The 15,045-nt window shown below is 37.6% G+C and overlaps 1 protein-coding gene across 1 annotated transcript in view; it reads right to left on the bottom strand.

The window, feature by feature from the left end:
- LOC101843307 (ankyrin repeat domain-containing protein 26-like) overlaps positions 1 to 15,045 on the bottom strand; it is a 38,733-nt gene that overhangs the window by 19,922 nt on the left and 3,766 nt on the right. The window contains exons 3-5 of the mRNA XM_040754500.1: positions 6,778 to 6,961; positions 1,517 to 1,587; positions 954 to 1,047 (exon numbers count right to left, since the gene is read on the bottom strand). Coding sequence (XP_040610434.1) covers positions 954 to 1,047; positions 1,517 to 1,587; positions 6,778 to 6,961 — 349 coding nt within the window. The remainder of the gene's footprint in view (positions 1 to 953; positions 1,048 to 1,516; positions 1,588 to 6,777; positions 6,962 to 15,045) is intronic.

The following is a 15,045-nucleotide window of genomic DNA, read 5'->3' as shown; positions in this document are numbered from 1 at the left end:
TGAGTTCGAGGCCAGGATAGACCGACAGCCTCCAAAACAATACAGAGAAACCCTGTCTCGTAAAGCCAAAAAAAAATTATTTTCTAGAATCCAAAGGTCAAACCACTGCCCTCTGGGGAAAATGTTTATATGATGACCTAGTACTCATTCCTGATGAGATATATAAGTTATAAGAAATTTGTTATCAAAATCTTGTGGAAAGGCTTAAATTAAAATAGATATTCAATTTCTAGATCTAATAGTTACTCTATTAAAATTTTAAAACTTGCTCTAAAGTCAAGTAGAGACTCAACCACATACTTAGAATGCATAATTTAGGCTTGGTGTGTAGCTCAGTGCTAAGAATGCTTACTTTGAGCCAGGCGGTGGTGGCGCACACCTTTAATCCCAGCACTCCGGAGGCAGAGGCAGGCGGATCTCTGTGAGTTCGAGGCCGGGCTGGACCGATAGCCTCGTAAAACCAAAAAAAAAAAAAAAAAAAAAAAAAAGAATGCTTACTTTGCATGTGTCAGGTTCAAACCATGTGCCACAGAAATCATAATAGTCATAGCAACAATAGCTACACTAATAAAAGAAATTTATTCCTTTTGTACATTATACCTAAATTTCACACATTATTTACAAAACAATCTGGTAAGAACAGTATTATTCACAATAATCTAAACATGGAAGACAGCTACATGTCCTTCATGGGTGAGTGGCTAAAAATTTAGGACATATGAATTGGCTTTAGATTCACACAACATTTTTATTTAAAATTTACTACCTAGATAATTAATTTTATGAAGTCAGCAAACTTCTACAAGGAGTACTAATTTTGTTACTAATATAATTGTAAGTATTGGTATGAATACAGGTATGTTTATCAATGAAAGTGTTCTAGTACCTAAAATAGTCTGAAAACAAAGAAAAAAATTCTTTTCATTATAACAAGAAATAAGAGAATAACTTACCAAAATTTCACTTAGTTGGTTTTTCTTTAACTGTTCAATTTTCTCTGCTTGCTTTCTTGTTATAGCTTTCAACTTGCAATTTTCAAGTCCAAGTCTATTATAATGTACATTTTAAAATAGTTACTCTCACAAGACAATTTTAAAAATGTCTTATAATTTCTCAACAAATATCTTAAATAATAATTATTTAAATTCTTAAAAATTAAAAAGAACCTCGAGGCAGAGGCAGTCAGATCTCTGTGAGTTTGAGGCCAGCCTGGTCTACATTCCTGGGCAGCCAGGACTGTCACACAGAGAAACCCTGTCTCAAAAAAAAAACAAACCAAAACATAACAAAACAAAAAAGTAAAATAAATATATTCTAGCTATATTTTGTAGATAATATGCAATATTTAGGTAAAATGTACAAAAATTATGCCTCTGAACTGTGCCCCAAGCCCCAATTGTGCATTTTAAGTAAATTGAGAGTAACTCTCATGAATAGTCATGACTGGTATAAGTCTCAAAGCACACTACTTATTTGCTTTGTAAATACTCAAGCCATTTTGCATGCTGCTGTGTACTTCTGTATGCAGTCTTGCATCTTCTTAACGCATTCTCCAGGCTCTATGTGTTGGTCCAGTGCTTCTTGGAACTAAAATAAAGGAAAACGTCCTTTATTAATCATCAGGTATAAATATGCCCTTTCTGGGATTTGTGCTAAAATTTCAATGGACACAGTAGTCCTTCACCTGAAAATTGTGTACAGCTACAGTCGTTACAACTGAGAAATTATCCAATTTTTTTTTACGGACAGATCCAAAAGAATTACTCACACAAAACACAAGGATCTTATGATTCACAGAGCCTGAATGATACCAGTCCTTTAAAACACTTGCTGAACCTGTGCTAGGACTGAGAAGAAATATTGTTTTTGGTTTATATTAGTTACTTTTCTTGTCACTATAACAGAGTACCTTAGAGAAATAATAAGGATTCACTCTGGCTCACTCAATGTTTGAGGAATACATTCCATCATGTCTGACAACACTGTTTTTGTGGCAGGCACTTCTTAACCTTGGCTCTTACACTTTTTCGGTCTCCTTTTCTGCAGTGAATTCTGAACCTTTGAGGAGGGAGTGTGACATAGATGTTCCATTTATAGCTGAGCACCACAATCCCTTACACTCTGCATTTGACTGGCTGTGTCCAGAACCTTGCAGTCAGTAAATTACTATACAGCGGTAAATCCCAACTCTCATTCTTTATCCACAGTGAGAAAAACGCAAACAATTCTTCAATATTAAAGTTATTGCTATTAATTTTATATTTAATTTCACAACATATTTTAAGTGAGAGTATTATTATGCCAGGGTCTTAAATAAATTATTGCTATGGTATGAAGAATGTCATTTTTTCCTTTTTCTTTTATTTGTTAGCATATTTTCACTATGTATAGTGATGAGTTTCAAAAATACATTTTCATCTGTATATACTATATTCTTTGACAGTATTTAACCCCAGGCAACACCATCCTTTTCTGTCTTTCTGTTTCTCTTTAGGTTAGGCTAGCTCCTTCATTCCCCCAAATAGTCTTCCTACAACTTTCATGGCATTCATATGCACCACATGAATATATATATAACTTTGTTCTTTGTATGATATAATAAAGTTACAGTGTGTAACATGCCATTTTCCCTTTACCCACTGATGTGTTGATGGACATCTAAGTTGGCTCCTTAAGTTGACTGCTATGAACAATGCCACAATAAATATGGCTGTGCAGGCATCTGTGTAGTTTGCTGATTTAGACTGGAAGAGCTAATCTTATCCTAACAACCGTTAAGCACATGTTTACAATTTATTTAACAATGAGACATCTAGCCTTGTGTGGTGGCTTATGCCTGGAATCCAAACATTTGGGAGAATGGGGCAGGAGAATCACCCCAAATTCCAGGCACATTCAGCTTATCTATCGAGTTTCAGATCTATCTGGGCTGCAACGTGAGACCTTCTGCTCTCTAGCAAGCAAAAAGCAGAATAGGTCAGCAAGAGCAAAAGAAGTGAAATGGTAAAACCAGCCTAGGAAATTCTGAGAATAAAATCCAGCAGTAGGGAGATGTACATGTTATACTTCATAAATGAGAGTTCATGGCAGCATTTTCAGTAACAGCCCGTGTGCTGGTTTGAGTGAGAATGGTTCATATGTCTGATCCCCAGTTGGCAGAACTGCTTGGGAAGGTTAGAAAAAACACTGCTCTTAGTTAGTCCCCCCTCTCCCTCTCTCTCTCTCCTTTCTCTCTCTCTCTCTCTCTCTCTCTCTCTCTCTCTCTCTCTCTCTCTCTCTCTCTCTCTCTCTCTCTCTCTCTCTCTCTCTCTCTCTCTCTCTCTCTCTCTCTCTCTCTCTCTCTCTCTCTGTCTGCCTTCCTGTGGATAGTGATGGAGGCTCTCAGTTACTACTTCAGCGCCACGTCTTCAGCCATGCTCCCCTACAGGATGGTCATGGACTCAGCCTCTGAAGCTGTAAGCCCCAATAAACCCTTCCTTCTGCAAGTTGCCTTAGTCATAGCATCTCTTCCCAGCAAAAGAGAAGTAACTAAGACAGTCAGCAAGCGGAGCCTTGACATCTATCAGCCGGTGAGTGGATAAGTGATATGGATACAGAGTAAACAGTAGGAAAAAAGTACTGACACTTGAATTAACACAAGTTGCATTATTTTAAGAGAAATGAGCCACACAAAGGACTATATCTGGCACTCTATTTGCTGAGAGATGTGAAATTAAGGAGACAAGGAACAGATTTGTGGGATTCTAGAACAGGAGAGGAGGGAGGGACTAGTTATTAGAGGTTTCCCAGATAAAAGTGTATGGTTTCTTTTTCAAAGTAATGAAGACATTTTAAAATTGCCTGTGGTGCTGGAAGTGGTTATGAAACTCTATGTGAACATTAATAAATTATTTGGTGTATGCTAATAAACTATTTAGTATGTTTGTTATATCTAAATAAAGTTGCTTTTTAACACTCCAATTACAAATCTATATAATTTTCACATTGATTTACTTTGAATATAAGTAGTATACGTGTTCCTACTATTTCTGTGCATTAAAATATGCCTAAAATGAAAAGGATATGCTTCATTCTTCAAATACTTTAAATATTTTTTGAGAGAGGTATAATGGCCTTTTTGTTTGTTTGATTTGGTTTTTCAAGACAGGGTTTCTCTGTGTAGCTTTGGAGCCTGTCCTGGAACTCACTCTGTAGACCATGCTGGCCTTGAACTTACAGAGATACCTGCCTCTGCCTCCCAAGTGCTGGGACATAACAGCCTTTCTATAGAGTCATTTTGAAATATGTAAATGAAATAAATATATCTAGTTCTGAGGTTAGGGATATGCTTCAGTGTGAGAGAAACTGTACAGCAAATACCTTGACACCACATTATAGAAATCACAGCATAGAAACAAAAGCCTTTGTTATGGGTGAAACAGAGGTAACATGGTTCTCTATATTACAATGTGTGATTGCTGTCAAAAGCTCTTTGTCCTTAAATAAAGAATTGGAGAGAACTGTTTCTCTTCTGGAAAAGAAGGAAGAGAGATCTAAACTATGATCTCTGCTGACTATGCTTTACCTCTTTACCAAATATTGGAACAAATAAGCAAATCTCTCCATTGACATAACAACAGGGAGAAGTCACAGTGCCAAAATAGATAATAAATTTTTACCAGCAACGCTTTTGTGACCATATAAAAATGAATTCTTAAGGGAAATACTAAAACCCTTTCTTTGGATGAGGCCACTGTGAAAGACATTTCGCCATGCTGTCTAAAATTGGACTTTTATGAACATTTGGATGAAGTCACTGTGGATGTCATTACTATGTAGACAACTGGACTTGAATTAACATTACTTTATTCAACTTGCTAAAAACATAAGCCATTCCCACATCAAAGTATGTATAGTAAGTATATCCACGTAGGATTTTGAAAAGTGCTTTATATTCTTTAGTTGTTTTTAAAAGTCATGTACACACAAATACATACACAGAGACTTGAAACTGATTAAAGAAAATACCTGAGAGCTAATTTTCTCTTGTGCCATTTTTAGTTCCTTTTGTTTGTGAAGCTGATTTGCCAGAATCTCATCCTGTAAGATTCTGACATTCTGTTCTTGCAAAAGCTGCCTCTTAATGCCATTTCATTCCTCTATAGCCTAGACACATTTAGAGAAGGTTTTATTCTTATACCACTTGGTAAGAGAATGGGGAAGTCTAAAGCCATATTAAAAGACAAACTTCATAAAAAAGTTCAAAGAGCAGATAAACCCCACAAGAACCTGCCTCCCACATGAATTACACAATATTTAATTGCATGATAGCCAGCTTTTTCAATGGTTAAAAACAAAAACTTGGTGCTGGGAACATAGCTCATTTGGTGGAGTGCTTGCATGAGGCCCTGAGTTCTATCCAGAATACAGTGTGAAGTTGAGAATTATGGCACATGCTGGTGTTACAAGAACTCAGCGGGGAGAAGCAAGGGATTAGGAGTTCAGGGTCATTTTAGGCTACATGGTGAGTTCAAGAATGTCAGTCTCAAGTAAGATACTTGATACTGAAGCAAAAAATGGTGTGAACTTAGCTCTACATGAACCCAACAGAGATCCTCAGGCTGCTAGTACTTCATAAAATAGCCATTTAAGTCCTAGATGAGTAGCGTTATTTTGTTAGCTTTACTACACACACCTTCTACTTGGACTTTGTATAACCAATAAGGGAGCAGGGAGGACTTAGAGGCCCTATAGAATATCCAACCCAGAGCCTATTTAGCACACTCCCAGACTTAGGGCCCCTCCCATTCCAAGGGATTGCTTTTGCTTTCTTGCTTTCTGTATTTCTTGGCCTTTTGTTTTATTCCTAGATGCTCGCTCAATTATTTGGTCATCCCAGGGAATGAACTTGACATTCCCCTAGATGACTACCAGCACTCTCCTGACACTATTTTTATTTAAAGCCTAAATAATACAGTTAGTCATGGACCATATAAGAATACACAGTAGTCCCATAATGAGACAGGAGCTAGCTGCCCTTTGATAGTGTGGGCAGGACCCATGGCGGATCACCAGTTAGTCATGTACCACCTTTGCTGAATGGATGAAAAGCTCTTTGGAAGAGCCATGACATCATAACGCAGGGCATATAGACTTCTCACTAGCTAGTCCCATTATGTGCACAAAAATGCCCAATCCTTGTAAAGTCTACCTCAGTCTCCATTGAATCTATCTATAAAACCCATCAAACAAGGGGCAACATAAATGGTCAGAACAACACAAGAGTATTTCTTTTTTGGAGCCTGTCCTATTCTTGTGAATTCATTCTCAATTTTCCTCAATGAACCTGTATTTTCCTTGTTTTTTCTGTGTCCACATTTCCTTATTCTTTGTGGACTTGAAACAATGAGCCTGGAAGCTGTTGGCTCGGGGTGACTTTGGACACAACTGAGTTTGCATGACCCAAGCCTCTCTAGTAAGCATAAAAAGAGAGCCAATAAAGTTTCCATTCCAATCAAAGCTGCCATAAGCATAAAAAGAGAGCCAATAAAGTTTCCATTCCAATCAAAGCCACCATAAGGATAAGATTGCATTACTTTATGAATGATGAGTTAGATGTGCTACACTTGTGTGAGTGCACACTTTCGAGAATTATTGCAGATCAGTATGCCAAGCATATTTCTCAGATTATGTTCCCGTATGTAAGTAACATATGATTGTGTATGTTTATATTCAAGGGGATAAGCAAAATTGATAAAATAAAAGCAAAATATAATTTTAAATGGATGATTAACTTACTTTATTAAGATTATTTCTCACACTCTTCAATTCCAAATCCAGTTCCCTAACACGGATTTCAAGTTTTTGTTTCATGTTAACTTCTTGATTATTTTGCTCTTCTTTTTCTCTTAGCTGCTCCTTAATTTTTTCGTAAACCCAGTCAGCATTTTTTCTCTTCTCCTCTTCTTGTTTTAAAGCAAATCTGCGGTTTAAGAATGCTTGTGTTTGCAATGCATTTTGTTAGAAAATGTCTGTTTTGCTGGACTCATCAAATGCTGATGTTTTAACCCTGGCATGTCTTTGTTAGAAAGGTCACCCCAATGCTAGCCAGGGAGAATATCAAGTTAGACACCAGCAAAGGCAGATAGTGTTGTCACCTTCATCAAGGTGACTTACTTACCTTGAGTACAGACTGGAACACACTTGCCACCTTAAAGAATGTAAAGAAATCAGAGAGGAACCTAAGTCAGGCGTTCTGTCTCTTATAGCATATCAAAAGGGAGGAGATACTTTCTGTCCCTTGTTAGCCTTTTCGCAATGCACAACTCAGAATACATGACTCGTTTGAGCATAAGGAAGAGGTGCTTTGGGCCCAGTCAGTTGTCACTAGACTCCACAGCAAACTTCCTGTCCAATGTAAACTGCTGAGTTTAGCTCTACACAAAAGCAAATCACACACACACACACACACACACACACACACACACACACACACACACCACACAAAGGCAGCCTGATGTCCTTGTATTTGGTAACATTTCACCCTTCTGAGTTCTTTGAAGGAGCTGAAGACTAGATAGCTACAATTATAGTTTTCCTTAATAGGATAAAAAGGTAAATTAGATGTAACACTTTAGAATCATAAAATAGAGCTTTTTCTCTAATTTTACCAAATACAAATAGACTAGATATTGTAACTATAATTCTTACTTGATAACTGTTTTGTAGTATATAATCTTACTATGTTAAAGTTTTTTTTTGGTTTTTATGAGACAGGGTTTCTCTGTATTGTTTTGGAGGCTATCGGTCCAGCCCAGCCTCGAACTCACAGAGATCCGCCTGCCTCTGCCTCCCGAGTGCTGGGATTAAAGGTGTGCGCCACCACCACCCGGCTTACTATGTTAAAGTTAAACCTTCGTTTTTATTTAGACAAAAGGGGTAAATGCTGTGGAATCTTCCTTTACACTGTGAGAATATATGTCATTGTGATTGATTTAATAAGCAGGCTGATTAGCCAATAGCTGAACAAGGTATAGTTAGGCAGGAAGGCCAAAGTGAGAATGATGGAATGAGGAAGCATGGAGTAGAGGAGTCGCCAGCAGATGCAGAGGGAGCAGGAAATGAATGTGCCATGCTAATAAAGCTGCTGCCATGAGGCAGAGCGTAGCTAAGACATATGTATTTGTTTAAAATGTAAGAGCTGGTTAGTAACAAGTCTGCGCTATTGGCATTTACAATAAATATAAAAGCATCAGAGTGGTTATTTGGAAGCAGCTACTGGGATGGGTAAACAGCCTACATACACATTAACGCTTGCAAGAAGCCGGCTCAGGAGATGAACTGGCTTTCCCACTCAAACAGATGTCTCAGTCTGTCCTCGTAATCCCTATCCTGGGTCAGGCTGCCCCTGACTGTGACAAAGAAAAGGAGATCAGCAAAGCAGCCCAGGAGTAAAGGTCCTGGGTCCTCAAGAAGAGCTAAGAGTAAACCATTCTTGACAGAGATTACTGTCATCGCAAAAGGATGCTTATGGAAGAGAGTAGCTATGTTCCATAATAAATCATATAAATCCATTATGGGATGCTCCATGTTGTCACAGCAACAAGGAGAGACTACTACAAGTATATAGTAAGTAGCAACATCAATTACTTAAGAAGTAAAACAACAGGATGGATAAAAGGAAAAAGGACTTGAGATCCACTCCCAGATTTCTGCTGCCTATACCACCTCACTCCATATCTAGACTTCCCACATCCTCCTCCAGGGTCTAGCCTGGTGAGTACCACCCAATACTTGTTTTCCACATCCTCAGATATAGCCTGGGTCTTACAGCCAGTGCCCCCAGACAAATCTGATGGCCCATGCCTGGGAGTAGAGACCTCTAGGCTTCCACAGTGTCCCCAATTCCATTACCTGACCTAGTGCCATCACTTTCTCCTGTACTGCAACCAACATCTACGCTTACACCAAGACCCACTCTACCATCACCCACCTACTGGACCCTTCATGCAGCCTTCATAACACATGCAGACTACCCATGTCCTCCTGCAGAGTCTATCCTGGTGAGTACCCCTCACCTCTTTACCCACACCCTTTCTACAGTCTACTAGATTTAGCCTTGCTTCCAGAAAGAGTACACCAGCCTAGTCAGGCCTTGCCTGCTTTCACTGCAGCGGAGCTTGAGGTTTGATCCAGTATTCTTTATACCTATCTGCCACACAATAGGTCTCTCCCAAGCCATGCCCAAGCTTCCCACTCAGACCTATCTACCACCACACTCAAACCTTGGAACAAGGAGAACATCCTGTGTTTCAGGTCAGTCTCCTCTGCCCACCTGGCTGCCATTTCCAATCTCTAGACCCAACCAACCCCCCCAACATCTTCTCTCTCCCCAACACTGTTCCATCTACAACAAATTTAAAACTAAGAAAGGAAGTCTATGTTTCCAGATCTCACCTAAGAAATACCAACAGTATGAAAGACCAAGCTGGTATCCTCTTTCCAAAATCTACCAGTCCTGTAGAAATGGTTGCCCATGAAAATTATCTAGATGAACTCCAGGACACAGAAATTAAAGGAAAAACTATAAACCTCCTCAAAGAATTCAAGAATTGTAAAGAAAACACAAAGGATTAATTCAATGCAATCAGGGAGAAAGAGTTTAAGGAGAATAAACACCTGAGTGATGCCCAAGAAAACACAAACATAAAAGGCTGGTGGAAATGACAGGGCAATGGAGGACTTGAAAATGGATTTAAGAAATAGAAACTCTGAAGAGAGCTCCAGCTGACATAAAGATGGGATTAAAAACCTAATAGTTTAACCAGAAGACTCAAAGGAAAGCCTACTAATAGAATGGATCGAGCAGAAGACAAATATCAGGTCTGGAAGATAAAATAGAGGATCTAAATCAAATAACCGAAACCATGAAAAAATGTAAAAACACAGAAAAGGAATACAACAGGAAATGTGGGGCACCATTTAAAAAAACTTTGAGTAATAGGCACAAATAAGGGAGAAGAATCCCAAGTCAATGGCATAGACCATATCTTCAACAAACTCGTAGAAGAAAATGTTCCCAAACTAAGAAAAGACACACCCATATGAATATAAGAAGTACTCCAAACACAAAATAGACAAGACCAGAAAGAAAATCCCCACAGCATGCCATTGTTAAAACATTAAAGAACAAAAAAAGTTCCTTGAAAGCTACAAGATAAAAATGCAAGTCACACATAAATGAAATCCATCAGAATGCAGCCAATTTCTCTATGAAAACTTCGAAAGCCCAAGAGTCTAGAGCAATGCATACCAAGTCCTAAAAACCAATGACAACAAACCTAGACTAATATATTATCAAAACTACCATGAATAAAAGAGAAAGAAAAACTTTCCATGGTATAAACAGCCTATAAAATGTATATCTAACAAATCAAACCTGAAGAAAATACAGGAAGCATTATTTCAGGCTAGAGAGGATGGACATAGGAGAGACACTGTGGGAAGGAATACAAAGTCATAATTGCTAAAACAAAAATACTGCTGAGAATACAAACAACAACACCAAAAATCAACAACATGATCACAACCAACACACACACACACACACACATTTCAATAATAACTTGAAATGTCAATTGTCTCAACTCTCCAATCAAAGGACACAGACTGACTGAATTGATGAAGAAACAAAACCCACCTGTCTGCTACCTATAAGAAACATATCTTAGCTTTAAAGACAGCCATTGTCTTTAAAGATGGGGTAAAAGACTGGACCAAACTATTCCAATAAAATGGGACTGGGAAGCAAGCAGGTGTCACTGTTATAATACCTGACAAAATAGACTTCAAATGAAACCAAGAAGAAGAGGTAACAGAAACTTTATCCAAATCAGATAAACAAGAAGACATTACTAAACATATATGCACCAAACCCAAGAAGTGCCCAACCTCAGGGAAAAAAATCTATAACTGAAATCAAAGACATGAATTAATATCAATCCATTAATAATAGGTGATTTCAATATTCCACTTTCTCCAATATACAGGTTACCTGGACAAGAAAAAACAGAAAAACATCAAAATTAATCGGCCTCATACATCAGAAGGACTTAACAGATATCTATAGCATATTCTATCCAAACACCAAAGAATTCTCATTGTCCCCAGCAGTACATGGAAGCTTTTATAAAACAGACCACAAATTGACACAAAAAATATTTAAATATTAAAAACGATTAAAATCACTAATTGTGTCCTATCCTTCCACAGTGCAATGATCTTAAAGTTGACAGCAAAAACAGAAACAAAAACAAAACAAAATATCACTGGTAAGTACACAATGCCATGAATATTCATTAATTATGAAACAATGAATGTGCCAAAGAAGAAGTAAAAAAGAAATCAAAATTCTTTTCTGGAACTAAGTGAAAATGTAAACCTCGGGGACAACTTAAAAGCAGCCACACAAGGGAAACTTATAGCTCTAAGTTCCTACATTAGAAAACCAGGAAGAGCACAAATAAATAGTTTAATGGTATAACAAAAAGAGATGGAAAAACCAAGAACAAACCAAGTCCAAACCTACTGTATTTCAAGAAATAATAAGAACCAGAGCTGAAATAAATAAAATAAAAACAAAGAAAACAATACAAAGAACCAACAATTCTAAGAGCTAGTTCTTCGAGAAGATAAATAAAACTGACAGACAGTTGGCCCAACTAACCAAAAAAGGAAGAGAATACCCAAATTAACACTCAGAAATGAGCATTACAATAGACACCAAAGAAATGCAGAATATTTTATATGTGAATATTTTAAAAACTTGTGTTCCATGAAACTAGAAAATCTCAAAGAAATAATTTTCTAGATTCATCAAAACCACCAAAATTAAATAAAAAAGAAGCCAACAACATAAACAGGCCCTGAAAAAATGAAGAGATTGAAATAATCATAAAAGCCTTCCAGTTAGGAAAAGTTCAGGACCAGATGTGTTCACAGAAGACTTCTACCAGGCATTCAAAGAAGATCTACCACCAGCCCTTCTTAAACTATTCACAATGAAGAAACAGAAGGAACACTTCCAAAATCCTTCTATGAAGCCAGTATCGACCCAATACCTGAATCACGTAAAGACACAGCAAAAAGAAGACTATAGGCCAATATTCTTGATTTTATGCTAAAACTCAAAATCATTCAATAAAAAATACATTCATACAGAAGAAAGGTGTACATCAAAAAATTATGCACAATGACCAAGTTGCCTTTATGCCTGAAATGCAAGTATGTTTTGGCATACACAGGTCAATAAATATAATGAACCATGTAAATGGACTTTTACAAAAATCATGTGACCTTCTCAATAGAAGCAGAAAAAGCCTTTGACAAAATCCAACATCCCTTAATTATAAAAGTCTTAGATAGTGTAGGGCGAGATGGAGCATACATAATAAAATCTACATATGAAAAACACACACTCAACATCATCCTAAATGGAGAAAAGTTTGAAGCAATTCAACTACAGTCAAGAATGAGACAGAAATGTGCAGTATTCCACTCCTTTTCAATGTTGTTCTTGAAGTTCTAGCTGGAGCAATAAGGCAAGAGAAGGAAATGAAAGGGATACAAAACAGAGAACAAAGTCAAAGTATCCTTAATTGTAGATGAAATGGTACTATATGCTAGAGATCTGAATGATTCTACCAGAAATTTTCTAGAAACAATAAATTCAGCAATGTAACAGGATACAGAATGATTTTGCACATATTGGTGGCTTTTCTATACATCAACAACAAATACATAGAGAAGGAGATTGTGGACACACAAATACACTGAACTTTCATTGGACATACTTGTAATTGCAGTTTTGAAATCATTGGAGTGCAATGAATGTTCTAATTTGTAGAGGACACACACATATTGCCTTTGTTGTTCACATTCTTTTGTGGGGGTGAGAGATAGATTTCTGGAGTCAGGCTATTGTTAGTGTGTCTTGGTGTGGGTACCTGGCCTTGCCTTTGTAGAGTGAGTTTTTGGATCTTTATTTGCAATTACCATAGCTTGTCCTGTCGTGACCATCTGAATGGTGCTTGAAGTTCAATATTGAGGCTGCTCTGTGCTGATGTGCAAATGGAATGTCAGAAATGTCCCCATACCAGCTAGGTAAATGCGGAAAGAGTAAACTTTCTTTAGGGTTAGATTTTCACAGGTTTGTGGGAAATTCTTCAGTTTGGCAAGTGGTCCTTGGAAAGCAGGGGAGGTTTCACAGTGGGCGTGGGAAGTGCTCTGTGGGTCACGATGGAGGATATCACACCACCCTCGGGTGGAGATGAGCCAGGAAGAAACTAGACTGGGGGTTTTTATCCAAGGTCAAGTGCAGGATATTGTGTACTCCCACAATGGGATGAGACCTCTCCCATCAATCACTAATTAAGAATATGCCCCACAAGCCTGCCTATAGCCTGATATATTTATTTATTTATTTGTATATTATGTATTTATTTGTTCTTTTGAACTTCATTTTACATTCCAACCACCCCTCCTCCCATGCTTTCTTACCTCCCCGCAACCTACCCCCAGTCCACTGCTCCTCATGGGTAAGGGCTCCCAGAAGGAGTCAACAAAATGCCTACAGCCTAATGATCTTATGGACTTTTCTCAATTGACTCTGCTGACTCTAGCTTTCATCAAGGTGACATAAGACTAGCCAGGACGTTCTCTAAACCAATACAACTTCTATCTTCATTCTTAATACTTATCCTTTTATTCAAAAATAAGTATAACTTTCATCAAAGAAGCTTCTTTTTGTAACAGATGAGGCCATCACAAAAATCCACCACTGGTCAAAATGCAGAAAACCGTGGGGGTGCCTAACACCAATTGAAAAATCTTCAGCACAATTCTTACAATGAAGGTAGAGGGAACATCATAGAAAAGGGGGTATGAAAATGTTTGAACCAGAAAGTCTGCTGTGAGATAACATCCTCTTTATATGACAGGGAGACTGCACCCATGAAGTCCCAATAATAGGGTTGCCTAAACAAAACCCACATAATAATACCACCAGTTGGCATGGTACCATGAATGGGGGAAGTCTCACAAGGCCTCACCCTTAGATGAAGAACTACAGTAGTTAATCCAGGGAGAATTAGTTTTCTTCAGGGATGGTACGTCTGGTAGACTATCCAATCCCAAGAAATCTACCCTAAATACACTTGTAAAGGGAACCAGCAAGTTTATGTGTGTATAACTATATATATATATATATATATATATATAGTAAATGCTATGTTATGGATTTGAGAAGTTTATAAGTTGATGTGTTGTCCCCAAAGAAGGAACACTTCCAAATTAGAAATGCCACAAATGTCAAAGTGCTGGCTTTGCTAGCTGTAGCATTTGGCCTCATAGATTTTTAACCCGATTAGGTTGTATATAAAAATGAAAAAGAAGATTAAACTCAACTAATAAATGCCTGCAATTTAGGTTAAAAAAAGTAAAATAAAAATTTAAAACCTGGAAATTGTGATATCTTATTAGGGTGAATCACAGATTACGATGAGCCAACAAAATTATGTTTTATGCTAGAATTGAAAAAAACTGAATAGCTAGATATACTGAGGTAAATCAGTAAGTTTTGCCAAGTAAATCTGATGACTGACTTTGTTTCACAGATTTTACAATTGGAGGTGAGAACAATTACTTGAAGGTGTCCTGGGATTGCCACAGCTGTTGCAACGCATGCCTATACACACGGGGGAGGGGCATGCAAACCTGTGTGCACACACAAACATACACACATGTACCCCACAATTATAATAAATGAAATGAAAAATTAGTATATGAGTCATCTAAGGGAGAGAGTATACATTGTTATAAACATGTTAACTAAAAATTCAGAATTGGTTACTGAGTTTTCACAGTGAGCTCCTAGGAGATGGAAAACGAGAGAAATAAGAACTAAAACCAGGACATCACACAGAAACTCCCTTCTGCTCAGCTCAGGCTTGCTCTGACCACCTCTTTGCTACACACTTTGAAGAGATGAACTCTTAATTTCTCACCTCA

This window comes from Mesocricetus auratus, unplaced genomic scaffold (genome assembly GCF_017639785.1).
Source record: "Mesocricetus auratus isolate SY011 unplaced genomic scaffold, BCM_Maur_2.0 Super-Scaffold_100011, whole genome shotgun sequence".
Taxonomy (NCBI): domain Eukaryota; kingdom Metazoa; phylum Chordata; class Mammalia; order Rodentia; family Cricetidae; genus Mesocricetus; species Mesocricetus auratus.
Note: the sequence above shows the minus strand (reverse complement) of the source record. Positions and strands in the feature narration are given on the sequence as shown.